The 27,774-nt window shown below is 39.0% G+C and overlaps 2 protein-coding genes across 2 annotated transcripts in view; one reads left to right on the top strand and one right to left on the bottom strand.

Annotated features, from left to right (window-relative positions):
• The window catches only part of POLR2F (RNA polymerase II, I and III subunit F), a 14,367-nt gene extending 10,001 nt beyond the window's left edge, over window positions 1-4,366 (bottom strand). The window contains exon 1 of the mRNA XM_053721245.1: window positions 4,228-4,366. Within this exon, the coding sequence (XP_053577220.1) occupies window positions 4,228-4,247 (20 nt within the window). The 5' untranslated portion in view covers window positions 4,248-4,366. The remainder of the gene's footprint in view (window positions 1-4,227) is intronic.
• Window positions 4,344-27,774, top strand: part of C7H22orf23 (chromosome 7 C22orf23 homolog) — a 36,886-nt gene continuing 13,455 nt past the window's right edge. Inside the window, exons 1-4 of the mRNA XM_053721244.1 lie at window positions 4,344-4,393; window positions 10,796-10,968; window positions 12,611-12,673; window positions 13,378-13,557. Of these exons, the coding sequence (XP_053577219.1) occupies window positions 10,866-10,968; window positions 12,611-12,673; window positions 13,378-13,557 (346 nt within the window). The 5' untranslated portion in view covers window positions 4,344-4,393; window positions 10,796-10,865. The remainder of the gene's footprint in view (window positions 4,394-10,795; window positions 10,969-12,610; window positions 12,674-13,377; window positions 13,558-27,774) is intronic.

The raw sequence follows: 27,774 nt of genomic DNA, 5'->3' as shown, positions 1-27,774 counted from the left end.
TTCTTCCCAATAATACTAATCTTCAGTTATGATCAGAACATGTGCCAAGCAGATTCCTCACCCCGTCTCCTTATTCCCATTTAATGACCTATATTGTCAGTACCCCCTGGCGCAGTGACCTGTCACATCCTGTATCAGTAGGACATTTACATTTGTACAGTGCTGCTGAATAGGTTAGCGCTTTATTCATTAAAGGGACATTAAACCCAACATTTTTCTTTCATGATTTAGGTATAATTTTAAAACTTTCCAGCTTACATCTATTATCAAATTTGCTTCATTCTCTAGGTATCAGTTGTTGAAGGAGCGGGAATACACTACTGGTTTCTAACTGAACATATGGGTGAGCCAATAACAATCGGTATATATATGCAGTCACCATTCAGCAGCTAGAACCTAGGTTCTGTGCTGCTCCTGAGCTTGTCTAGCAAAATCTTTCAGCAAAGGATAACAAGAGAAGGAAGCAAATTAAATAATAGAAGCCAATTGGAAAGTTGTTTAAAATTGTCTGATCTGTCTAAATCAAGAATGTTTAATTATGACTTTACTGTCCCTTTAAAGTCACATAAAGCTACAATTTAAACTCCTAAAGAGTACGTTGCTATTGCAATATTGGTTGCTTATGTATTTAACTCCTGCAAATCATTACAAAGTCTGATCTTAACGAGGCAGGTGTGTAGATGCTAAAAATGAAGACAGCAATCAGGCACGGAATACAAGAGTTTCCGTTCCAATCCACAAAAATAAGGAATTCATTCAATCCTTTATTTGATTAAAACGCACCTATATTTATGATACTACATAGGGTTCAAAGAAAAAACACAATGCTGCAGACCAGCTATTGAAGCATGACTAAGGGCCAATAGCTGGCCTGAAATTTCTTTTTTCTTTTGGACCCCATGTTGTATCATAGAAATAGGTCAGAAAGAGGCTGGATTTAATTCCTTGTTTTTGTGCACTGTGGGAACGCAGGTATGCCAGCTCTGAATGACTAGTTGCCATATTCATCTTTAGACCAGCAGTGCATTGTTACTCCAGTGCTGATTTTTACTGTGTGTTTAATTCCCTATCATCTCTCTATTATCTATCAATCATCAATCTTTCTATCTGTTTAGTTATAATACAATTAAAAGGGTAGTAAACAAAAGATACACACACTATATACACACATTATAAACACAAACACACGATCTACACACAGACCCGATACACAAACACGATATACACACTATCTACACATATACACAGACACGATACACACACTGAGGCTATAATGAGACAGGTGTCAGGCGGGGGCATTACATACACATGAGTTACTGAAGTACACACAGGCTATACTAATAGTGACACGCGGCCGTACACACTATATACACAATACACACACAGACTATATACACAATACACACACTATGAGGCTGTAATGAGACAGGTGGAGGCACTACATACACACGAGGCTGTACTAATAGTGACACATGACCGTACACACTATATACACAATACACAGACACACTGAGGCTATAATGAGACAGGTGTCAGGCGGGGGCATTACATACACATGAGGCTGTACTAATAGTGACACACGGCCGTACACACCATATACACAATACACACACTATGAGGCTGTAATGAGACAGGCGGGGGCATTACATACACATGAGGCTGTACTAATAGTGACACACGGCCGTACACACTATATACACAATACACACACTATGAGGCTGTAATGAGACAGGCGGGGGCATAACATACACACGAGGCTGTACTAATAGTGACACACGACCGTACACACTATATACACACAAGACACACACACTATATACACACACTATGAGGCTGTAATGAGACAGGCAGGTGCATTACATACACATGAGGCTGTACCAATAGTGACACACGACCGTACACATTATATACACACACTATATACACACACACTAAGGCTAAAATGAGACAGGTGTCAGGAGGGGGCATTACATACACATGAGGCTGTACTAATAGTGACACACGGCCGTACACACTATATACACAAGACACACACACACTATATACACACACACACTATGAGGCTGTAATGAGACAGGCAGGTGCATTACATACACATGAGGCTGTACCAATAGTGACACACGACCGTACACATTATATACACACACTAAGGCTAAAATGAGACAGGTGTCAGGAGGGGGCATTACATACACATGAGGCTGTACTAATAGTGACACGACCGTACACACTATATATACACGATACACACCAGTATATACACAATACACACAATATATACACAATACACACAATATATACACAATACACACACTATGAGGCTGTAATGAGACAGGCGGGGGCATTACATACACATGAGGCTGTACTAATAGTGATACACTATATATACACAATACACACACTATATATACACAATACACACCAGTATATACACACACTATATACACAATACACACACTATGAGGCTGTATTGAGACAGGCGGGGGCATTACATACACATGAGGCTGTACTAATAGTGACACAACTGCACACACTATATATACACAATACACACTATATACACAATACACACACAATATGAAGCTATAATGAGACAGGCGGGGGCATGACATACACATGAGGCTGTACTAATAGTGACACACGACCGTACACACTATACATACAATACACACACTATATACACGATAAACACAGACACAATACACACCAGTATATACACAGACTATATACACAATACACACACTATGAGGCTGTAATGAGACAGGCGGGGGCATGACATACACATGAGGCTGTACTAATAGTGACACACGACCGTACACACTATACATACAATACACACACTATATACACGATAAACACAGACACAATACACACCAGTATATACACACACTATATACACAATACACACACTATGAGGCTGTAATGAGACAGGCGGGGGCATTACATACACATGAGGCTGTACTAATAGTGATACACGACCGCACACACCATATACACAATACACACAGACTATATACACGATACACACACTATATACACGATACACACCAGTATATACACACACACTATGAGGCTGTACTAATAGTGACACACGACCGTACACACTATACATACAATACACACACTATATACACGATAAACACAGACACAATACACACCAGTATATACACAATACACACACACTATGAGGCTGTAATGAGACAGGCGGGGGCATGACATACACATGAGGCTGTACTAATAGTGACACACGACCGTACACACTATACATACAATACACACACTATATACACGATAAACACAGACACAATACACACCAGTATATACACAGACTATATACACAATACACACTATGAGGCTGTAATGAGACAGGCGGGGGCATGACATACACATGAGGCTGTACTAATAGTGACACACGACCGTACACACTATACATACAATACACACACTATATACACGATAAACACAGACACAATACACACCAGTATATACACAATACACACACTATGAGGCTGTAATGAGACAGGCGGGGGCATTACATACACATGAGGCTGTACTAATAGTGATACACGACCGCACACACCATATACACAATACACACAGACTATATACACGATACACACCAGTATATACACACACACACTATGAGGCTGTACTAATAGTGACACACGACCGTACACACTATACATACAATACACACACTATATACACGATAAACACAGACACAATACACACCAGTATATACACACACTATATACACAATACACACACTATGAGGCTGTAATGAGACAGGCGGTGGCATTACATACACATGAGGCTGTACTAATAGTGATACACGACCGTACACACTATATATACAATACACATACTATATACACAATACACACACACTATGAGGCTGTAATGAGACAGGCGGGGGCATTACATACACATGAGGCTGTACTAATAGTGATACACGACCGTACACACTATATATACAATACACATACTATATACACAATACACACACACTATGAGGCTGTAATGAGACAGGCGGGGGCATTACATACACATGAGGCTGTACTAATAGTGATACACGACCGTACACACTATATATACAATACACATACTATATACACAATACACACACACTATGAGGCTGTAATGAGACAGGCGGTAGTATTACATACACATGAGTTACTGAAGTACGCAGGGTATACTAAGTGACACACGTGCACGCCGCCGCACACTCACTTGTCCTCGTTGTCTGACATGGCGCTCGCTCTACTATTGATATCTCCGCACTCACAGCCACCGAACTACTCAGCACCCGCCGGAAGTTACGTCAAAAGAGGAAGCGGAAATACGTTTTCTAATTTTTCTATTTTTGTTACTATGGACACAGTAAACATCAAAGTAGGTGAGTGAGGATGATTTTTCTACGTTTTGTTTGTGCTGCACTAATGTTTACATTGCTAAATACTGTACATGCTAACTATACATGCTACATACTGTACATGCTAACTATACATGCTACATACTGTACATGCTAACTATACATGCTACCTATACATGTTACATACTGTACATGCTAACTGTACATGTTACATACTGTACATGCTAACTATACATGTCACATGCTGTACATGCTAACTGTACATGTTACATACTGTACATGCTCACTAAACATGTTACATACTGTACATGCTAACTGTACATGTTACATACTGTACATGCTAACTATACATGCTACATACTGTACATGCTAACTATACATGTTACATACTGTACATGCTAACTATACATGTTACATACTGTACATGCTAACTATACATGTTACATGCTGTACATGCTAACTGTACATGTTACATACTGTACATGCTCACTAAACATGTTACATACTGTACATGCTAACTGTACATGTTACATACTGTACATGCTAACTATACATTGCTACATACTGTACATGCTAACTATACATGTTGCATACTGTACATGCTAACTATACCTGCTACATACTGTACATGCTAACTATACATGTTACATACTGTACATGTTACACACTGTACATGCTAACTGTACATGTTACATACTGTACATGCTAACTATACATGTTACATACTGTACATGCTAACTATACATGTTACATACTGTACATGCTAACTGTACATGTTACATACTGTACATGCTAACTGTACATGTTACATACTGTACATGCTAACTGTACATGTTACATACTGTACATGCTAACTGTACATGTTACATACTGTACATGCTAACTATACATGTTACACACTGTACATGCTAACTGTACCAGTTACATACTGTACATGCTAACTGTACATGTTACATACTGTACATGCTAACTGTACATGTTACATAACGTACATGTGAACTATACATGTTACATACTGTACATGCGAACTATATATGCTACATACTGTACATGTTACATACTGTACATAATAACAATACATGCTACATACACTATACATGCTACATACTGTACATAATAACTATACATATTACATACACTATACATGCTACATACTGTACATAACTATACATGTTACATACTGTCATGCTAACTGTACATGCTACATACTGTACATATTAACTATACATGCTACATACTGTACATAATAGCTATACATGCTACATACACTATACATGCTACATACTGTACATAATAGCTATACATGCTACATACACTATACATGCTACATACTGTACATAATAACTATACATGCTACATACACTATACATGCTACATACTGTACATAATAACTATACATGCTACATACTGTAAATAACTATACATGCTACATACACTATACATGCTAAATACTGTACATGATAACTATACATGCTACATGATGTAATGCTAACTGTACATGCTACATACTGTACATAATAATTATACATGCTTCATACACTATACATGCTACATACTGTACATGCTAACTGTACATGTTACATACTGTACATAATAACTGTACATGTTACATACTGTACATGCAAACTATACATGCTACATACTGTACATGCTAACTGTACATATTACATACTGTACATAATAACTATACATGCTACATACTGTACATGCCACATAATGTGCATGCAAACTGTACATGCTACATACTGTACATAATAACTATACATGCTACATACTTTACATGCTACATACTGTACATAATTACTATACATGCTACATACACTTTACATGCTACATACTGTACATAATAACTATACATACTACATACACTATACATGCTGTACATGCTAACTGTACATGCTACATACTGTACATAATAACTATGCATGCTACATACTGTACATGCGTACTATACATGCTACACACTGTACATGCTAACTGTACATATTACATACTGTACATAATAACTATACATGCTACATACTGTACATGCCACATACTGTGCATGCTAACTGTACATGCTACATACTGTACATAATAACTATACATGCTACATACACAATACATGCTGTACATGCTAACTGTACATGCTACATACTATACATGCTACATGCTGTACATAACTATACATGTTACATAATGTACATGTGAACTATACATGCTACATACTATACATGTTACATACTGTACATGCTGCATACTTTGCATGCTAACTATACACGTTACATACTGTACATGTCACATACTGTACATGCTAACTATACATGTTACATGCTGTGCATGCAAACTATACATGTTACATACTATACATGTTACATACTAAACATGCTACACACTGTACATGCTTACTATACATGTTACATACTGTACATGCTGCATACTTTGCATGCTAACTATACACGTTACATACTGTACATGTTACATACTGTACATGCTAACTATACATGTTACATGCTGTGCATGCAAACTATACATGTTACATACTATACATGTTACATACTAAACATGCTACACACTGTACATGCTTACTATACATGTTACATACTGTACATGCTAACTATACACATTACATAATGTACATGTTACATACTGTAATTCTAACTAGACATGTTACATACTGTACATGCAAACTATAAATGCTACATACTATACATGCTACATGTTGTACATGCTAACTATACACATTACATACTGTGCATGTTACATACTGTACATGCAAACTATACATGCTACATACTATATATGCTACATGTTGTCCATGTTACATACTGTACATAACTATACATATTGCATACTGTACATGCTAACTATACACATTACATACTATACATGTTACATACTGTACATTCTAACTATACATGTTATATATACTGTACATGCTAACTATACATGTTACATACTGTACACGCTAACTATACATGTTACATACTGTACATGCTAACTATACATGTTACATACTGTACAATCTAACTATACATATTACATACTGAACATGTTACATACTGTACATTCTAACTATACATGTTATATACTGTACATGCTAACTATACATGTTACATACTGCACATGCTAACTATATATGCTACATACTGTACATGTTACATACTGTACATGCTAACTATACATGTTATATACTGTACATGCTAACTATACACATTACATACTGTACATGTTACATACTGTACATGCTAACTATACATGTTACATACTGCACATGCTAACTATATATGCTACATACTGTACATGCTAACTATACATGCTACATATTGTACATGTTACATACTGTACATGCAAACTATACATGTTACTAACTATACACATCACATACTGTACATGTTACATACTGTACATTCTAACTATACATGTTACATACTGCACATGCTAACTATATATGCTACATATTGTACATGTTACATACTGTACATGCTAACTATACATGTTACATACTGTACATGCTAACTATACATGTTACATACTGTACATGCTAACTATACATGTTACATACTGCACATGCTAACTATATATGCTACATACTGTACATGCTAACTATACACATTACATACTGTACATGCTAACTAGACATGCTACATACTGTACATGCTAACTATACATGCTACATACTATACATGTTATATACTGTACATGCTAACTATACATGTTGCATACTGTACATGCTAACTATACATGCTACACACTGTACATGCTAACTATACATGCTACATACTGTACATGCTAACTATACATGCTACATACTGTACATGCTAACTATACATGTTACATACTGTACATGCTAACTATACATGCTACATACTGTACATGCTAACTATACATGCTACATACTATACATGTTAACTATACATGTTACATACTGTACATGCTAACTATACACATTGCATACTGTACATGTTACATACTGTACATGCTAACTATACATGTTACATACTGTACATGCTAACTATACATGCTACATACTGTACATGCTAACTATACATGCTACATACTGTACATGCTAACTATACACATTACATACTGTACATATTACATACTGTACATGCTAACTATACATATTACATACTGTACGTTACATACAGTAGAATCTAACTATACATGTTACATACTGTACATGCTAACTAAACATGCTACATACTATACATGTTACATACCGTACAATCTAACTATACATATTACATACTGTACATGCTAACTATACATGCTACATACTGTACATGCAAACTATACATGTTACTAACTATACATGTTACATAATGTATATACTGTATCTGTCATCTATCAGCTATCATCTATAGTATCTATCATCTAGTTATCTATCATCTCTCTCTCCCTCTTTATCTCTCTCTCTTTCTCTCTCTCTCTCTCTCTCTATATATATATATATATATATATATATATATATGTGTGTGTGTGTGTGTGTGTGTGTGTGTCTCTGTCATCTATCATCAATCTTTCTATCTTTCAATTATCTATCTCATCTATCTATCTATCTATCTATCTATCATCTATTTATCTATGTCTATTATATATCTATATATTTATCTATCATCTATTTATCTATATCTATCTATATTTCATCTATCTCTTTATCTTTCTGTATGTCTGTCTATCTCTCTATCTTTCTGTATGTCTGTCTATCTATCTATCTATCTATCTATCTATCTATCTATCTACATACAATTAAAAGGGTAGTAAACAAAAGAAAAGCGATCCCCTCTTTTATACACTGATAAACTATTTGGAGTTCGTCCCACTTCAGAAATCCACCTTTTTCATTGATAAAATAAAAAAAAATTCTTAATTATATTGGATAGGAGCACCTGGAGATTCTTCTGTAAATGGAGCATTTATATAAAATCATTGGAATGAACCATTCACAGACAAATCCTGCACCCTTTCAAAAATTCAGAGATGCTAGAAAAGGCAAATTTAGCTAATGGTTAAAGGGACAGTCTACACCAGAATTGTTGTTGTTTAAAAAGATAGATAATCCCCTGATTACCCATACACCAGTTTTGCATAACCAACACAGTTATAATAATGCACGTTTTACCTCTGTGATTACCTTGTATCTAAGCCTCTGCAAACTGTCCCCTTATTTCAGTGCTTTTTACAGACTTGCATTTTAGCCCATCAGTGCTGACTCTTAAATAACTCCATGGGAGTGAGCACAATGTTTATCTATATGGCACACATGAACTAGCGCTGTCTAGGTGTACTGAGATAAGAGGCGTTAAGGGTCAAGGGTTAGAAAGTAACATATGAGCCTACCTAGATTTAGCTTTTAACAAAGAATACCAAGAGAACAAAGCAAATTTGATGATAAAAGTAAATTGGAAAGTTGTTTAAAAATGACATTGTACAAGTTATGTAAATGAAACATGCTGCAGTGGAATTAATGATCACATTTTTGTTTTGTCCTTTTCCCTTATAACCATAGAATTAAAATCCAATAATTAAAAAAACATAGCTGAAGCAGATGGGCAGTCTGGGATTAGGGGAAATTACGAAAAACACAATAAATTGTATCAATAAAAAGCAGATTTGTGATATTTAAACCTTTAAAGGGACATGAAACACTTTTAGATTTTAATATAAAATGTTTAGTTATGTGCAGTAAAAATTCAGTACACAGTAATTTATTTTGTCCCCATTTCCTGCTATTTAAGGTGTCAAAAGGCTAACCCTGCAACATATATGTCCCTAACTAGCCTCAGCAGAGGTGATAAGATGCTGCAAAACAATGCAAGTTTTTACTAATAAAATGACCGTGTTGTATCCAGTCCAGATTAGCTCCACATTAAGTGGTGGGTTGGAAGTTTGGCTATTTATAAACAAATGCTGTAAACAAGGTGTTAACGTATTTAGAATGTTTTCATTGTATGCTGGTATGTTTATTAAAGGGACACTGAACCCAAATTATTTATTTCATGATTCAGCTAGAGAATGCAATTTTTTAAGCAAGTTTCTAATTTACTCCTATTATCAATTTGTCTTCGTTCTCTTGCTATCTTTATTTTAAAAGCAGGAATGTAAATCTTAGCAGCCAGCCCATTTTAGGTTCAGCACCATGGATAGGGCTTGATTATTGGAGACTATATTTAGCCACCAATAAGCAAGCATAACCCAGGTTCTCAACAACCAAAAATGGGCTCCTATGCATCGCATCCCTGCTTTTAAAATAAAGATAGCAAGAGAACGAATAAAAATTGATAATAGGATAAATAAGAAAGTTGCTTAAAACTGCTGCTCTATCTGAATCATGAAAGAAAAAAATTGGGTTTAGTGTCCCTTTAAGTGAAAGACTACAGAAAAACCTTGTAATTATGTTTTACGTTTCTTTCATTTTTTTAATTGTATTCATTTTCTTTTCAGTGCAATTCAGACTCTGTTAATTTTCCAAAGAACAAAGATTTGTGAGCAAATTCATCAGATTATCGTCAGAATGTCACTGAAGAACAGCAACGCAAATGTGGCCATGGGCAGTGGATTCTGGCACAGTGCGAAACCAGCTGTGTACAGCAAGGAAACCCAGGAGCTGATCAGGGGTAACGTTACATCTCCAGTGACGCACGATTCAGATAGAACACATACCGTTTTAAACAGCTTTCCAATTTACAGTAATTTTAGTATGAAATTTGTGTACCTAGGTAGGCTCAGGAGGTGAGCGCTAGCTGCTGATTGGCGGCTGCACATATATGCCTTGTCATTGACTCACCTGATGTGTCAGCTAGCTCCCAGCAGTGCATTGCTGCTGCTTCAACAAAGGATACTAAGAGAATGAAGCAAACATGATAACAGAAGTTAACTGGAAAGTTGGTTATAATAAAACGCTATATCTGAATCATGAAAGAAACATTTTTGTTTTGCAACACAGAAAAAATGACTTTAACCCTTTCACTACCGGGACTTCCAGACAAAAACTTGCCCCAAACACCAGAGCATTTTTAGCATTTTTGATATCACTCCATTTAAACAGAAATAGAGCCTTGTTTTTTTCTATTTACCTATCAAATCTATATATTTTTTTAAGTAGACACCCAAGGTATTGATCTAGGCCCATTTTGGTATATTTCATGCCACCATTTCACCGCCAAATGCCATCAAATAAAAAAATGTGGTAATTTTTTCATAAACTTTAGGTTTCTCACAGAAATTATTTACAAACAGCTTGTGCAATTATGGCACAAATGGTTGTAAATGCTTCTCTGGGATCCCCTTTGTTCAGAAATAGCAAACATATATGGCTTTGCCATTGCTTTTTGGTAATAAGAAGGCCGCTAAATGCTGCTTCGCACCACACTTGTATTATGTCTAGCAGTGAAGGGATTAATTAGGTAGCTTAAAAGGTTAATGTTAGCTTTAGTGTAGAGATTGGCCTCCTACCTGACACTCCCCACTCCCTGACCCCTACCTGATCCCTCCCAAACAGCTCTCTTCCCTCCCCACCCCCCACTGGTAACCCCCATCTTAGGTACTGGCAGACCGTCTGCCAGTATGAAAATATGAGGGGGGGTTAATATTTTATATATATATATATATATATATATATATATATATATATATATATATATATATATATATATATATATATATATATATTCTGCAGTGTAGGACCCCCCCCCCCCAAACAGCTCTCTAAACCTCTCCCCTCTAACTGTAAGGCGCCATCTTAGGTATTGGCAGCTGTCTGCCAGTTAGGGTTGCCACCTCAGCCATGTTTTCCTGGACACTTATGAGTTACACATGTTGCAGGGTGTGTAGAGGGAAACATGCATTGTGCTTCTGGACAGCACAAAAATAGTGTCCCTGGACAGCACTATTCATGTTCCTCTCTGCACACCCTGCAGCATGTGTAACTCATAAGTGTCCGGGAAAAGATGGCCGAGATGGCAACCCTACTGCCAGTACCTATAAAACGTTTTTTATAAATATATTTTCTGATGTGCAGTGTAACCCCCCCCCACCCACGATCTTTAGTTAGGGGGGCCCCACACCCCCAGATCCCCTTTTCTGTAGTGTAACTGCCCCATCCCTCCCTGTCCCACCCGTCTCCCCTGCTGGCCCACCCAGCTTGTTTACCACTTGACAGCGTGAAACTTCACCCAGTAAAAAAGAGCTACAGTTGTTTTATTTATACTTTTTTTTTTTTTGCCATTTCCTTAATTTTCTTTGTTTTTTTCTTTATAGCCATGATGCAGGAATCCAAACTCACAAACTTTCAGCAGCGTCAGATCAGCGACCGATTAAACCGTAAGTCTCTTGTCACATAACGTGCACAGATGTGGGGACATTTCATACCTCATATTCAAGTCTCAAGATAAACTGACCCGCAGTAATTATGCAGTAAAGGAACATAAAAGAGCAATAATTAAGTGCTCTAATGTGCTAGGGCATTTTCATGTGTCTGCAAATGGGTTAAACACATAGGTAAAGTCAGCTCTGGAGCATCCATGTGGATTCTAGCTTTGGTTGGAATGTCCCTTTAAAGCCTAAGTGAATTTTTGTTTTAATTTTTTTTTACGTTTTTCAAAGGATTAGGACCGACTGCAACATGTTTATTTCCTGCAAAGGGTTATATTGTAGCACTTGTATAATTTTGCACCCACTGCTACTATATAGTGTGATACACGTGCACACTCCTGAGCTTACCTAGGTATGCTCATCTACAAAGGTTAATAAGAGAACAAAGCAAATGTCATTATAGTAGTAAATTGCAAAATGTTTTCAAATATTGCTCTCTATGATCCATTAACGTTTAATTTTGACTTTCATGCCAGTTTAATTATTTTTTTAGTTTCTTATGATTTTGTTTGTTCTTGTCTTGTTTACAGATTCTGCATCTTCAGTCTACAAAATCACATTCCTTAGAGTCTGTTTCTTTATTTACTGTTATTGACATAAGGCAAACTAGTTGTATTTCATAGCTGCACTGTTCATGTTATTGTTCTCACTAGGTGGCGATTCGTTACCATCTCAGTGCCACCCCACCTCCAGCCGCCAGCCTCCTCCTTCAGCGCCCACAAACCAGAGGCGTAAGGTCACCCTCTCCCTGGCCAGGCCAAGCTTACGTCCTGCAGAGAGGTGCCGAGCAGGAGACGCCTACAGCAGGGAGAAATTCCAGCCGCGACCAACAAGTAAGTGACAGATCTGTGACTGGGATTTCCCAGAAATAATATACAAGAGTTAACCCCTTGCGCCATTTGGATGTAGGCACTACGTCACACATACTTTGCCCAGCGCACTGTGTTGACATACAGAGGTGCATGCTTCATATGGTAAGGGAGCACTGTCGGTGTCACTCTCTGTAACGGCTTCTGTAACGGTCATCGTTGGTGCGAGTGGGACGGAAAGAGAGAGGCGGGTAGATCGGCCCAGCAGGGGGTGGGGAGGAGGGGCAGGGTCCCCTGCACTACAGAAGAATGTGAGGCCGGGGAGGGATGGGACCCTATACAATGGAACAAAATGACGTGGAGGTGGAGAGGGGACCTTACGCTACAAAAAAAGGGATCTTGGAGGAGGAGGGTTGGCCGCAAAACTACAGAAAAAATAAATAAAATAAAAATTAAACAAAAAAAGACTAGCTGCCTGTAACAAATATAGCGGTTGGCAGTGAGAGGGTAAGAGAGCCGTTGAGGTATCAGGAAGGTTGGGACCCCTACACTACAGAATAAATAAATATATTACAACAACAAAAAAGCCATAAACTGCATACTGGCAGACTGTTTGCCAGTACTTAAGATGGTGGTGACCAGTGAGGAGGAGAGTTGTTTGGGAGGATTCAGGTCGGGATCAGGGGGCGGGAGGTTAATCCTTACACTAGACCAAATATTAAACTTACAAGTTAACTGATAAACCCCTTCAGTGCCAGTAATTTCAAAAGGGTCTTCTCATTGCCAAAAAATAATTGCAAAGCCATCTGCTTATATCTGCTATTTTTTTAACAATGGGGATCCCAGAGAAGCTTTTACAACCATTTGAATTATGACTGCAGTAGTTGTGTGTAAATAATTCCAGTGAGAATCCCAAAGTTTCCAAAAAAAAGTAAACGATTTGGCGGCCAAATAGTGGCATCAAATATACCAATTAAACTAGTAATACAGCTAAGGGAGATAGATTTTTTTTTTTTAATGTTCTCAGGGATAACTTCTTGTCACAATTAATAGAGGAGCCAACTAGGAATAAAGCTATATTGGATTAAGTGCTATCAAACAATACAGATATAATATTATACATAGAAGTCAAAGAACATTTGGGTAACAATGATCATAACATGGTCACATTTGAAATCACTTTACATAAGCAGTTGTTATGTTCTGTAAAGTTATGTGTTAGAACAGGTGGTAAATAAGTTTAGGTACCTAGTATCCGCTATAGTAGGACCACTCAGCCTCACACCAAACCTTGGATTCACACAGATTTAACTTACAGGAATCCGGTTTTGCTCATTGAACTGAGGGTCACTACTGCAGGGTACAGAGTGAAAACGGAGCTGTCACGCAACCAGGTTACAGGATGCCTGTATTTCAACAGATAGGAGGAGTATCTATAGAAAGAGTAGGTAGTTAATCAACTAATTACTTAGTGATTAAATGATATAGCTGACACATATACAAAGAAGACAGGAAGTGAAATGGAATGTAATACAAACAGATGTAGTACAAAGAGATATTGTAATTAGGCCAAAATGTATTTGTTAGGAATTCAGCACTTCAGGGAATATCATATGTAGTTAGAATGATATTTTGGATTATGTTATCAGATATAGTTTATGCAAGGATAAGATAGCAACAAACGATAAGTCACTTAGTTAGGTTCAAGGTGGTCACAGCAAATGATGTTAATCAAGCAGCAGTTCAAACAGAGTAAGCAATGTAACAGGCAGTTGAAGTTAATCCTGCATTTTAGTGATAGTAACAGTCATTGAATACAGTGCTTAGGTAGTTTGCTTACTTGAGAGACATAATGATATCCAAATAGAGTAATAAAATATACAGACCAATTCCTGATGGTTATTTGGAAGGCTAAGTCAGAGCCAGATGAAAACCTTACGGTATCCTGAATGCTTGTTTGTAGAAAGGACACAGCGCGGTACACGCGCTGCAGACACGCTGAGATGCCGGGTGTGACGTCACAGCCACCCGGTGTAACAGTTAGGGAATTGAAAGCAGCTCCTTTGGTTCCTAAGAAACTGCAAGTAATAGAATAGGCACACCGGCACACAGCAATGAAGGATTAATGTAGGCTGCAAAGATTCAAAGCAACAAGTAAGAAATCCCCACAGATTGAGGAAAGGGCTAGGTGTCTTCAGAGAGGAGTCACATAAAGTAACTGATTCAAATTACCAAGCGAGGAGCATAGAGAGGAGGGGCCTTAAATAGGAAAAAAGGATTCAGAATTAAAGGGACAGGATTGTAATAGTGAATACCCTGACAGGACACCCCCCTCAAGGAGCCGCTCAGCGGATCAAGGACCTGGACGGTGTGGATTCCTCCTATGGAACAAGGAAACCAAGCGTGGAGCCATAACATTAGTAGCAGGCTCCCAAGAGTCTTCTTCAGGTCCATAACCCTTCCAACTGACCAAATACTGAAGGTGGTTTCGAAAGTATCGAGAATCTTGAATAGAATCAATCTCGTACTCCTTCTCATCTGTCACATGAGTTAAAGAAGTATCCATCGAAGATGTAGCCCTGATAGAAGCATAGGGTTTAAGGAGTGAGACATGAAATGTTGGATGAATTCTCATGGAAGAAGGTAGTTGAAGAGTGACTGCATTCACATTAACAACATTCTTAATTTCAAAGGGACCCAAATAAAGTGAAGCGAGCTTTTTGGAAGGAACTTGTAATCTTATATTCTTCGTGCTTAACCAAACTTTATCTCCCACCTTATATTCAGGAGGTTTAGAACGTCGTAGATCGTAGTAATGTTTTTGAGCTTTTTGAGCATCGAGTAGTAGTTGTTTAACAGTGGCGAAACCTTTCACTAAGGTATTGATTTTATCATTAACAACGGGTATAGGAGAATTTTTTGGAGTCTGAATGTCATAAGAAGGATGAAAACCGTAGTTAAGGAAAAATGGAGACATTTTAGTGGAGGAGTTGAGCATGTTATTATGAGCAAATTCAGCAGTGGAAAGGAGAGAATGCCAGTTATCTTGTTCTAGAGAACAGTAACAACGGAGATACTGTTCCAGGGCTTGATTTGTTCTCTCAGTCTGCCCATTGGTTTGTGGATGAAAAGCTGTACTTAACCTCCTAGAGATGTTGAGGGATTTACAAAGATGTTCCCAAAATCTAGAGGTAAACTGAGAACCTCTGTCACTAGTAATGGAATTTGGTAGACCATGTAATTTGACAATATGATCTATGAAAAGAGTAGCTGTTTCTTGAGCTGTGGGTAGACCTCTATGTGGCAGGAAATGGGCCATTTTAGAAAAAAGATCAACAATGACCATGATAGTGTTGAAGTTAGCAGAAGGTGGCAGATCGACAATAAAGTCCATGGCAATATCTGCCCAAGGTCTTTCAGGTATTGGAAGAGATAGAAGGTATCCGTAGGGACGTGTATGTTGATGTTTTTTAGTAGTGCAAAGAAAACATGTTTTGATGTATTGCTTGATTGTATCAGACATTTTGGGCCACCAATAATTCCTTGAGAGGATATGAAGAGTCCTATGTACTCCAGGATGACCTGCTAAAGAGGAATCATGAGCTGCTGCTACAAGTTGATTCCTGAGATCCTTGGGTACATATAGCTGATCATGATGATAGAACAGTTCATCAGAATGTTTATTTAAATTGAGGTGTGTTATTAATGAATCCTCCTTCTGTTGCAGCTTTAGGGTCTCCAAGAAATCGTTTGTTAAACAAATGATTCTGTCCGCAGGTATCACTGAGGCAGGTGTCAAATGATCTTGTGGCTTAGGAGGTATACGAGAGAGGGTATCTGTCTTAAGATTCTTAGAACCTGGACGATAGGTGATCACATAATCAAAACGTGAAAAGAAAAGGCTCCAGCGGACTTGACGAGAAGTCAGGGTCTTGTTTGACTTTAAATACTCTAAATTACGATGGTCTGTGTAAATAGTAATTGGAAATTTTGTACCTTCCAAGATATGCCTCCAGAATTCCAATGCGGATTTGATGGCAAGCAATTCCTTATCACCAATACCATAGTTTATCTCAGCTGAGCTCATGACACGAGAGTAGAATGCAACAGGATGTAATGGCTTTTCTTGAGAGGCCCTCTGGGATAGAACAGCCCCTATTGCAAATTCAGAAGCATCAACCTCAAGCGTAAAATGACAACTGGGATCTGGGAATTGCAAAATAGGGGCTGAAGTAAATTTATTCTTGAGGGTAGTGAAAGAGTCCTGAGCTTTACTATCCCATGAAAACCTGATATGTTTCTTAGTTAAAGTTGTTAATGGTTTGACAATATGTGAGAAATCTTTAATGAATTTTCTATAAAAATTCGCAAAACCAAGAAACCTCTGGACATCTTTTTTACATGAGGGTACTGGCCATTTGAGTATAGCTTCTACTTTACTGGTCTCCATAGTAATCCCAGTAGGAGAGATACAGTAACCCAGAAATGAAATAGAGTTAGTATTAAATATACATTTCTCTAGTTTAGCGTAGAGATGATGTTGTCTTAAACAAGATAGAACTAATTTTACATGTTTTAAATGATTTTCAAAAGTGTCTGAATAGACAAGAATGTCATCTAGATAGATAACAATACATACATCCAGAAGGTCGTGAAAAACATCATTTATGAAGCACTGGAAAGTGGCTGGGGCGTTGCAGAGCCCAAACGGCATTACTGTGTATTCGTAAAGTCCGTATCGTGTACGGAAAGCCGTTAACCACTCATCCCCTGCTCTCATCCTGATTAAATTGTATGCACCCCTAAGATCGAGCTTGGTGTAGATGGTGGCACCCTGAAGGCGCTCAATTAGTTCAGGAATGAGAGGCAGGGGATATCTGTTTTTCTTAGTACATTTATTCAGTTGTCTGTAATCTATAATGGGGCGTAAACTGCCATCTTTATTTTTCACAAAAAACATAGCAGCACCTGCAGAGGAAGTGGATGGACGTATAAACCCTTTTTTCAAGTTTTCGTCTAGATATTCCTTAAGGTGTGCTAGTTCAGGTTGGGACAAAGGATATATATGACCATATGGAATGGTGCAGTTAGGAATGAGATCAATAGGGCAGTCATACTTCCTATGTGGTGGAAGTGTGGCTGCCTCAACCTTATCAAAAACATCAGCATATTCTTTGTAGCAATCTGGTAATGTCTCTACATTAATATGACAAAGTGTATGAGAATCAGTGCAGAATTGCTTGCAGTACTGAGAATCAAAAACTACAGTAGAGTCTGTCCAAGAAATAGTGGGGTTATGCATAGACAACCACTGAATACCGAGTATCATAGGGTAGACAGAACTTGGTAAAACATCAAAAGATATTAACTCAGTATGCCCTGAGTCTGAGGTAACCTTAAGTGGAACTGTATGGTGTGAAATAGGACCAGAACTAAAAAATGATCCATCAACCAAACGGATGGCTAGTGCAACACTCTTTTTTTATTAGTGGTATTTTGTGCTTATCAACAAAAACTAAATCTATGAAATTCCCAGATGCTCCAGAGTCAATTACGGCCTGTACGTCTATCTTCTGCTGATCCCACTGCAACGAGAGAGGGATTGATAAATGAAGCAAATTATTATTAACCATATTAACATTGTGCTTAAATCTCACTCTCTTACCCTTCTTTTGATGAAGGAGAGATGGGCAATCCCTTACGCCATGATCCTTTTCGGCACAATAGAGGCACAAATTAAGCAGTTTGCGTCTGGCTTTCTCTTCAGGCTTTAAAGGGCCTCTAATCACAGCAACATCCATGGGTTCATCAACATTCTTGGTAGCATGGGTAGGAAGATTTATATGATAGGGAGTGTATTTCTTAGGAGTGATGTCAGTTGTGGATTTTTCATATTTCCTTTCCCTGAGTCTCCGGTCAATACCAATACATAAAGTCATGAGATCCTCAAGAACATCTGGAATGATACCTCTAGCAAGTTCATCTTTTAATGAGTCACTGAGGCCCAAGCGAAATTGATTTTTCAGAGCTGGGTTGTTCCATAAAGTGTCAGGAGCCCATCTTTTAAAGTCTGTTATGTATTCCTCTACCATCCTTTTCCCTTGGCGTAAGGATCTCAAAGCTGTTTCAGCAGTATTCTGCTTGTTATGATCCTCATATAAAAGGGACATCGCAGAAAAAAAAGAATCAAGAGAATTTAATATGGGATCATCAGTCTCATAGAAAGTGTTGGCCCAAGATTTAGCTTCTCCACGCAAAAAAGAAATCACAGTCAAAACTTTAATTCTGTCAGTAGGATAAGACCTAGGTTTCAAAGTGAACATAAGAGTGCAAGAATTTCTAAAGTCTCTGAACATGGACCTGTCCCCAGAGAATTTCTCTGGCGGACTTACAACAGGCTCCGGTGTAATCTCAGAAGTGGAAGGTTTAGTTGTCATATGCTCATTAATAAATTTTCTAATATTCTGGTTCTCAATTTGTATCTCTCTTAAACCCTGTAACATACTATCCATACTTTGTGCTAGAGAACCCACTCTATTGGAAAGCTCACTCAACTCCATGATAGTGGATAGAGGTACTTTTATTTTTGGGCTTGGTAATATGTTATGTTCTGTAAAGTTATGTGTTAGAACAGGTGGTAAATAAGTTTAGGTACCTAGTATCCGCTATAGTAGGACCACTCAGCCTCACACCAAACCTTGGATTCACACAGATTTAACTTACAGGAATCCGGTTTTGCTCATTGAACTGAGGGTCACTACTGCAGGGTACAGAGTGAAAACGGAGCTGTAACGCAACCAGGTTACAGGATGCCTGTATCTCAACAGATAGGAGGAGTATCTATAGATAGAGTAGGTAGTTAATCAACTAATTACTTAGTGATTAAATGATATAGCTGACACATATACAAAGAAGACAGGAAGTGAAATGGAATGTAATACAAACAGATGTAGTACAAAGAGATATTGTAATTAGGCCAAAATGTATTTGTTAGGAATTCAGCACTTCAGGGAATATCATATGTAGTTAGAATGATATTTTGGATTATGTTATCAGATATAGTTTATGCAAGGATAAGATAGTAACAAACGATAAGTCACTTAGTTAGGTTCAAGGTGGTCACAGCAAATGATGTTAATCAAGCAGCAGTTCAAACAGAGTAAGCATTGTGACAGGCAGTTGAAGTTAATCCTGCATTTTAGTGATAGTAACAGTCATTGAATACAGAGCATAGGTAGTTTGCTTACTTGAGAGACATAATGATATCCAAATAGAGTAATAAAATATACAGACCAATTCCTGATGGTTATTTGGAAGGCTAAGTCAGAGCCAGATGAAAACCTTACGGTATCCTGAATGCTTGTTTGTAGAAAGGACACAGCGCGGTACACGCGCTGCAGACACGCTGAGATGCCGGGTGTGACGTCACAGCCACCCGGTGTAACAGTTAGGGAATCGAGAGCAGCTCCTTTGGTTCCTAAGAAACTGCAAGTAATAGAATAGGCACACCGGCACACAGCAATGAAGGATTAATGTAGGCTGCAAAGATTCAAAGCAACAAGTAAGAAATCCCCACAGATTGAGGAAAGGGCTAGGTGTCTTCAGAGAGGAGTCACATAAAGTAACTGATTCAAATTACCAAGCGAGGAGCATAGAGAGGAGGGGCCTTAAATAGGAAAAGAGGATTCAGAATTAAAGGGACAGGATTGTAATAGTGAATACCCTGACAGCAGTGTTATAAGGGTTCAACTAAGACTTTTTATTTTAAGAAAGCAAAATTAAATTATTTAAGGAAATCGTTAAATAAACATAAATTGGGGAAAAGTATTCTCTAATAAAAATACAGCGGATACATGGATAACATTTAAAACTTTGTAAAATAAATAAATATACATATCAACACATGCCACATGGTTATAAAAGTAAAATAAATAAATACAAGTCAATGTGGCTAAATAAAAATGTGTTAAGAGAGATTAGGAAAACACGTAAAGCATTTAAATTATTCAAAGAAAATAGTACAGACTCAACATACCAAATATATAAGGAATGTAACAAAGCATGCAAAAAAGCAATCAAGAAAATTGTTTGTGACAAGAGGTCAAAATTTAAGGCTAGAGGAAAGGAGATTTAATCTCCAGCAACGTAAACGTGTTTTCACTGTAAGAGCAATCAAATTGTGGAACTTATTACATAAGGAGGTAGTAACTGCTAATATCTTAGATATATTTAAAAATGGTTTAGATACATTTCTAGCTAGAAACAGAATTTAGTGAGACGATTGCTGGTGTTAAATGGGTCACCTTTTTAATGGGATAGAGCTTTTTGTAAGTATATTAGATTTGTAAAGGTTGAACTCAAAAGTCTTCGGTCTTTTTTCAACCTCATCTACTATGTTACTATGTTCAGTTTGAAGGTAAAAAAAAATGTTTCATGATTTCTCATTAGAAGAAGTAAAGAAAAGGAAAGAAATTACACCTTTCTATACTAAACAGATAGGCAGGAATGACACAATTATATACCCTGGAGGACTACGTCTGGAAACAGCTGAAGGGGTTAAAATATTTTTATACAATACAGGAAGCTAAGTCTTATGCTTTGGGGCAATACAGTGGTTATAACAGGAAGGTGTAACAAGATGATAGTATTGCTCAGTATGATTAATAGGCAATGTCTGAAGCATAACAAGTTGTGCTGTTTAGTTCTCACTTTTTGTCGCTTTTCCTACCTGCTATCTATATATGGCGGATAAGTGACGGATTGGTGTGTACAGGCCTTGGGCACCTATCTCCTCACCATCACTACATAAGGTGGCGCAGCTCTAAGGATATTTGTTACAGACGCCAGAGGTGCACATCACCGAGTGTCAGATCTCCTGTTCTCCAAAACTCCCCACATAGTGAGCCTGTCCTGATAATGTATTATTATAATAAGTTATTTGTAGAGCGCCAACAGATACAGGCAGGAGGTTACCTTATATTAGATATAAACTCAGCACTAGTTCAGCCTGTCCTGATAATGTGCAGTCAGTAGGTCACCTTACATTAGACACCCAGCACTGCCTGAGCCTGTCCTGGTAATGTGCAGTCAGTAGTCACCTTACATTAGGCACCCAGCACTTCCTGAGCCTGTCCTGGTAATGTGCAGTCAGTAGTCACCTTACATTAGGCACCCAGCACTGCCTGAGCCTGTCCTGATAATGTGCAGTCAGTGTCACCTTACATTAGACACCCAGCACTGTCTGAGCCTGTCCTGATAATGTGCAGTCAGTAGTCACCTTACATTAGACACCCAGCACTGTCTGAGCCTGTCCTGATAATGTGCAGTCAGTAGTCACCTTACATTAGGCACCCAGCACTTCCTGAGCCTGTCCTGATAATGTGCAGTCAGTAGTCACCTTACATTAGGCACCCAGCACTTCCTGAGCCTGTCCTGATAATGTGCAGTCAGTAGTCACCTTACATTAGACACCTAGCACTGCCTAAGCCTGTCCTGATAATGTGCAGTCAGTAGTCACCTTACATTAGACACCCAGCACTGTCTGAGCCTGTCCTGATAATGTGCAGTCAGTAGTCACCTTACATTAGGCACACAGCACTGCCTGAGCCTGTCCTGATAATGTGCAGTCAGTGTCACCTTACATTAGACACCCAGCAGTGCCTGAGCCTGTCCTGATAATGTACAGTCAGTGGTCACCTTACATTAGACACCCAGCACTGTCTGAGTCTGTCCTGATAATGTGCAGTCAGTAGTCACCTTACATTAGACACCCAGCACTGCCTGACCCTGTCCTGATAAAGTGCAGTCAATAGGTCACCTTACATTAGACACCCAGCACTGCCTGAGCCTGTCCTGATAATGTGCAGTCAGTAGTCACCTTACAATAGACACCCAGCACTGCCTGAGCCTGTCCTGATAATGTGCAATCAGTAGTCACCTTACATTAGACACCCAGCACTGTCTGAGCCTGTCCTGATAATGTGCAGTCAGTAGTCACCTTACATTAGACACCCAGCACTGCCTGAGCCTGTCCTGATAATGTGCAGTCAGTGTCTCCTTACATTAGACACCCAGCACTGCCTGAGCCTGTCCTGATAATGTGCAGTCAGTAGTGACCTTACATTAGACACCCAGCACTGCCTGAGCCTGTCCTGATAATGTGCAGTCAGTAGTCTCCTTACATTAGACACCCAGCACTGCCTGAGCCTGTCCTGGTAATGTGCAGTCAGTAGTCACCTTACATTAGACACCCAGCACTGCCTGAGCCTGTCCTGGTAATGTGCAGTCAGTAGTCACCTTACATTAGGCACCCAGCACTTCCTGAGCCTGTCCTGGTAATGTGCAGTCAGTAGTCCCCTTATATTAGACATCCAGCACTGCCTGAGCCTGTCCTGATAATGTGCAGTCAGTAGTCCCCTTATATTAGACATCCAGCACTGCCTGAGCCTGTCCTGATAATGTGCAATCAGTGTCACCTTACATTAGACACCCAGCACTGCCTGAGCCTGTCCTAATAATGTGCAGTCAGTAGTCCCCTTATATTAGACATCCAGCACTGCCTGAGCCTGTCCTGATAATGTGCAGTCAGTATCACCTTACATTAGACACCCATCACTACCTGAGCCTGTCCTGATAATGTGCAGTCAGTGTCACCTTACATTAGAGACCCAGCACTGCCTGAGCCTGTCCTGATAATGTGCAATCAGTGTCACCTTACATTAGACACCCATCACTACCTGAGCCTGTCCTGATAATGTGCAGTCAGTTTCACCTTACATTAGACACCCAGCACTGCCTGAGCCTGTCCTGATAATGTGCATTCAGTAAGTCACCTTACAATAGATACCCAGCACTGCCTGAGCCTGTCCTGATAATGTGCAGTCAGTAGTCACCTTACATTAGACACCCAGCACTGCCTGAGCCTGTCCTGATAATGTGCAGTCAGTAGTCACCTTACATTAGACACCCAGCACTGCCTGAGCCTGTCCTGATAATGTGCAGTCAGTAGTCACCTTACATTAGACACCCAGCACTTCCTGAGCCTGTCCTGATAATGTGCTGTCAGTGGTCACCTTACATTAGACACCCAGCACTGCCTGAGCCTGTCCTGATAATGTGCTGTCAATAGTCACCTTACATTAGACACCAAGCACTGCCTGAGCCTGTCCTGATAATGTGCAGTCAGTGGTCACCTTGCATTAGACACCCAGCACTGCCTGCGCCTGTCCTGATAATGTGCAGTCAGTAGTCACCTTACATTAGACACCCAGCACTGCCTGAGCCTGTCCTGATAATGTGCAGTCAGTAGTCACCTTACATTAGACACCCAGCACTTCCTGAGCCTGTCCTGATAATGTGCAGTCAGTAGTCACCTTACATTAGACACCCAGCACTGCCTGAGCCTTTCCTGATAATGTGCAGTCAGTGGTCACCTTACATTAGACACCCAGCACTTCCTGAGCCTGTCCTGATAATGTGCAGTCAGTCAGTAGATCACCTTACATTAGACACCCAGCACTGCCTGAGCCTGTCCTGATAATGTGCAGTCAATAGGTCACCTTACATTAGACACCCAGCACTGCCTGAGCCTGTCCTGATAATGTGCAGTCAATAGGTCACCTTACATTAGACACCCAGCACTGCCTGAGCCTGTCCTGATAATGTGCAGTCAGTAAGTCACCTTACATTAGTCACCCAGCACTGCCTGAGCCTGTCCTGATAATGTGCAGTCAGTAGTCACCTTACATTAGACACCCAGCACTGTCTGAGTCTGTCCTGATAATGTGCAGTCAGTAGTCACCTTACATTAGACACCCAGCACTGCCTGAGCCTGTCCTGATAATGTGCAGTCAGTAAGTCACCTTACATTAGACACCCAGCACTGCCTGAGCCTGTCCTGATAATGTGCACTCAGTATTCACCTTACATTAGACACCCAGTACTGCCTGAGCCTGTCCTGATAATGTGCAGCCGGTGTCACCTTACATTAGACACCCAGCACTACCTGAGCCTGTCCTGATAATGTGCAGTCAGTAGGTCACCTTACATTAGACACCCAGCACTTCCTGAGCCTGTCCTGATAATGTGCAGTCAGTGTCACCTTACATTAGTCACCTAGCACTGCCTGAGCCTGTCCTGATAATGTGCAGTCAGTAAGTTACCTTACATTAGACACCCAGCACTGACTGAGCCTGTCCTGATAATGTGCAGTCAGTAAGTCTCCTTACATTAGACACCTAGCACTGCCTGAGCCTGTCCTGATAATGTGCTGTCTGTTGGTCACCTTACATTAGACACCCAGCACTGCCTGAGCCTGTCCTGATAATGTGCAGTCAGTAGTCACCTTACATTAGACACCCAGCACTCTCTGAGCCTGTCCTGATAATGTGCAGTCAGTAGTCACCTTACATTAGACACCCAGCACCGTCTGAGCCTGTCCTGATAATGTGCAGTCAGTAGTCTCCTTACATTAGACACCTAGCACTGTCTGAGCCTGTCCTGATAATGTGCAGTCAATAGGTCACCTTACATTAGACACCCAGCACTGCCTGAGCCTGTCCTGATAATGTGCAGTCAGTGGTCACCTTACATTAGACACCCAGCACTGCCTGAGCCTGTCCTGATAATGTGCAGTCAGTAGTCACCTTACATTAGACACCCAGCACTACCTAAACCTGTCCTTATAATGTGCAGTCAGTAAGTCACCTTACATTAGACACCCAGCACTGCCTGAGCCTGTCCTGATAATGTGCAGTCAGTAGTCACTTTATATTAGACACCCAGCACTGCCTGAGCCTGTCCTGATAATGTGCAGTCAGTGGGTCACCTTACATTAGACACGCAGCACTGTCTGAGCCTGTCCTGATAATGTGCAGTCAGTAAGAACAGCACAGAGGTGTCAGATTAAAAATCCCTTTATTTAGAACATGGGGATCAACAATGAACACAACGTTTCGGGGCGGTCCCCTTAATCATGTGATGTCATAGCACAGCCTTACAATTTCCTTTATAGCATCAACAATTCATGTGTTTAATTACTCAATTAATTAATTAACTCAGCAACTGAAGACTGTCAAATTTATACAAAGTCATAAAAAAACCACTTGTCATATATAAAAAAATATAAGCCAAACTCTATATACATATACAAACAAGTTAAAAAGACTCACAGTGTAACTGATTACATGATTATATATTCTGTCAAATTATCTTGTTACACCGGCAAGAACTGACATATTGTAGCAAACTTGATGTTATAAACCAACAGCCCACCATGCAGTAACCACAGTTAGCAACATTCAAATGGCAACCTATTATGTTTGACATAAATATTGGAGAGGCAATTAACAAGGGGCCAGAGAGCCTTAAAGGGAATTTAATAAAAAACTGACCAATCAATCTCTTTATTAAGACCTTTTGGTTCTAAGGTATCTAATTTAAATATCCAAAAGACCTCGCGTTGTTTTAATAGCAAATCTCTATTGCCCCCACGTCTTGGAATCTCAATTTTCTCAATTACCTGAAATCGCAATTGATTAATTTGATGTCCAAATTCTAAGAAATGTGCTGCTACAGGAGCTTTAATGTTCCCGCATCTTATGTTGCTCTTATGTTCGGTTATTCTATCTTTAATACGCCTTGACGTTTCACCGACATAGCCACGCCCACATGGGCATTTAATCAGATAAACAACATAAGATGCGAGACATGTATAGTGCCTGTTATGTTTAAATTTATGTCCTGTCAAGGGATGAGTGAAATAAGGGCCCTTAATTATTGAGCTACAATTGATACATCCAAGACATGGAAAACATCCCACATTTCTATCGCTAATATAAGTTTGTTTAGGGGATTTTTTGGCACCAATGTCAGCTCTTATTAGTGTATCCCTTAGATTTTTGTTCCTTTTAAATGCTGGCATAGGTGGAGATTTGAATTCTTCAATATCTTCCATACATTGACTCAATAAATGCCAGTGTTTGCGTATTATCCTTGTTATTTGGTTACTCTCCTGACAATACTGGGAGACAAAAGTAAATCGCTTATCCTTTTGTTTAATGTTTCTTTTCATGTTAAGCTTATCTCTAGGTATAGCTAATACCTCTGAGGTGACTTTGTCAATCAAACTGTCAGGATACCCACGTGCCAAGAATCTATTCCCCATTTCCTTTAATCTAAGGGGAACCATATTGTCATCAGAGACAATTTTCCTTACTCTCAGTAATTGACTACGTGGTAATG

The sequence above is a fragment of the Bombina bombina genome, chromosome 7 (assembly GCF_027579735.1).
Source record: "Bombina bombina isolate aBomBom1 chromosome 7, aBomBom1.pri, whole genome shotgun sequence".
In the NCBI taxonomy this organism is placed as follows: Eukaryota; Metazoa; Chordata; class Amphibia; order Anura; family Bombinatoridae; genus Bombina; species Bombina bombina.
Note: the sequence above shows the minus strand (reverse complement) of the source record. Positions and strands in the feature narration are given on the sequence as shown.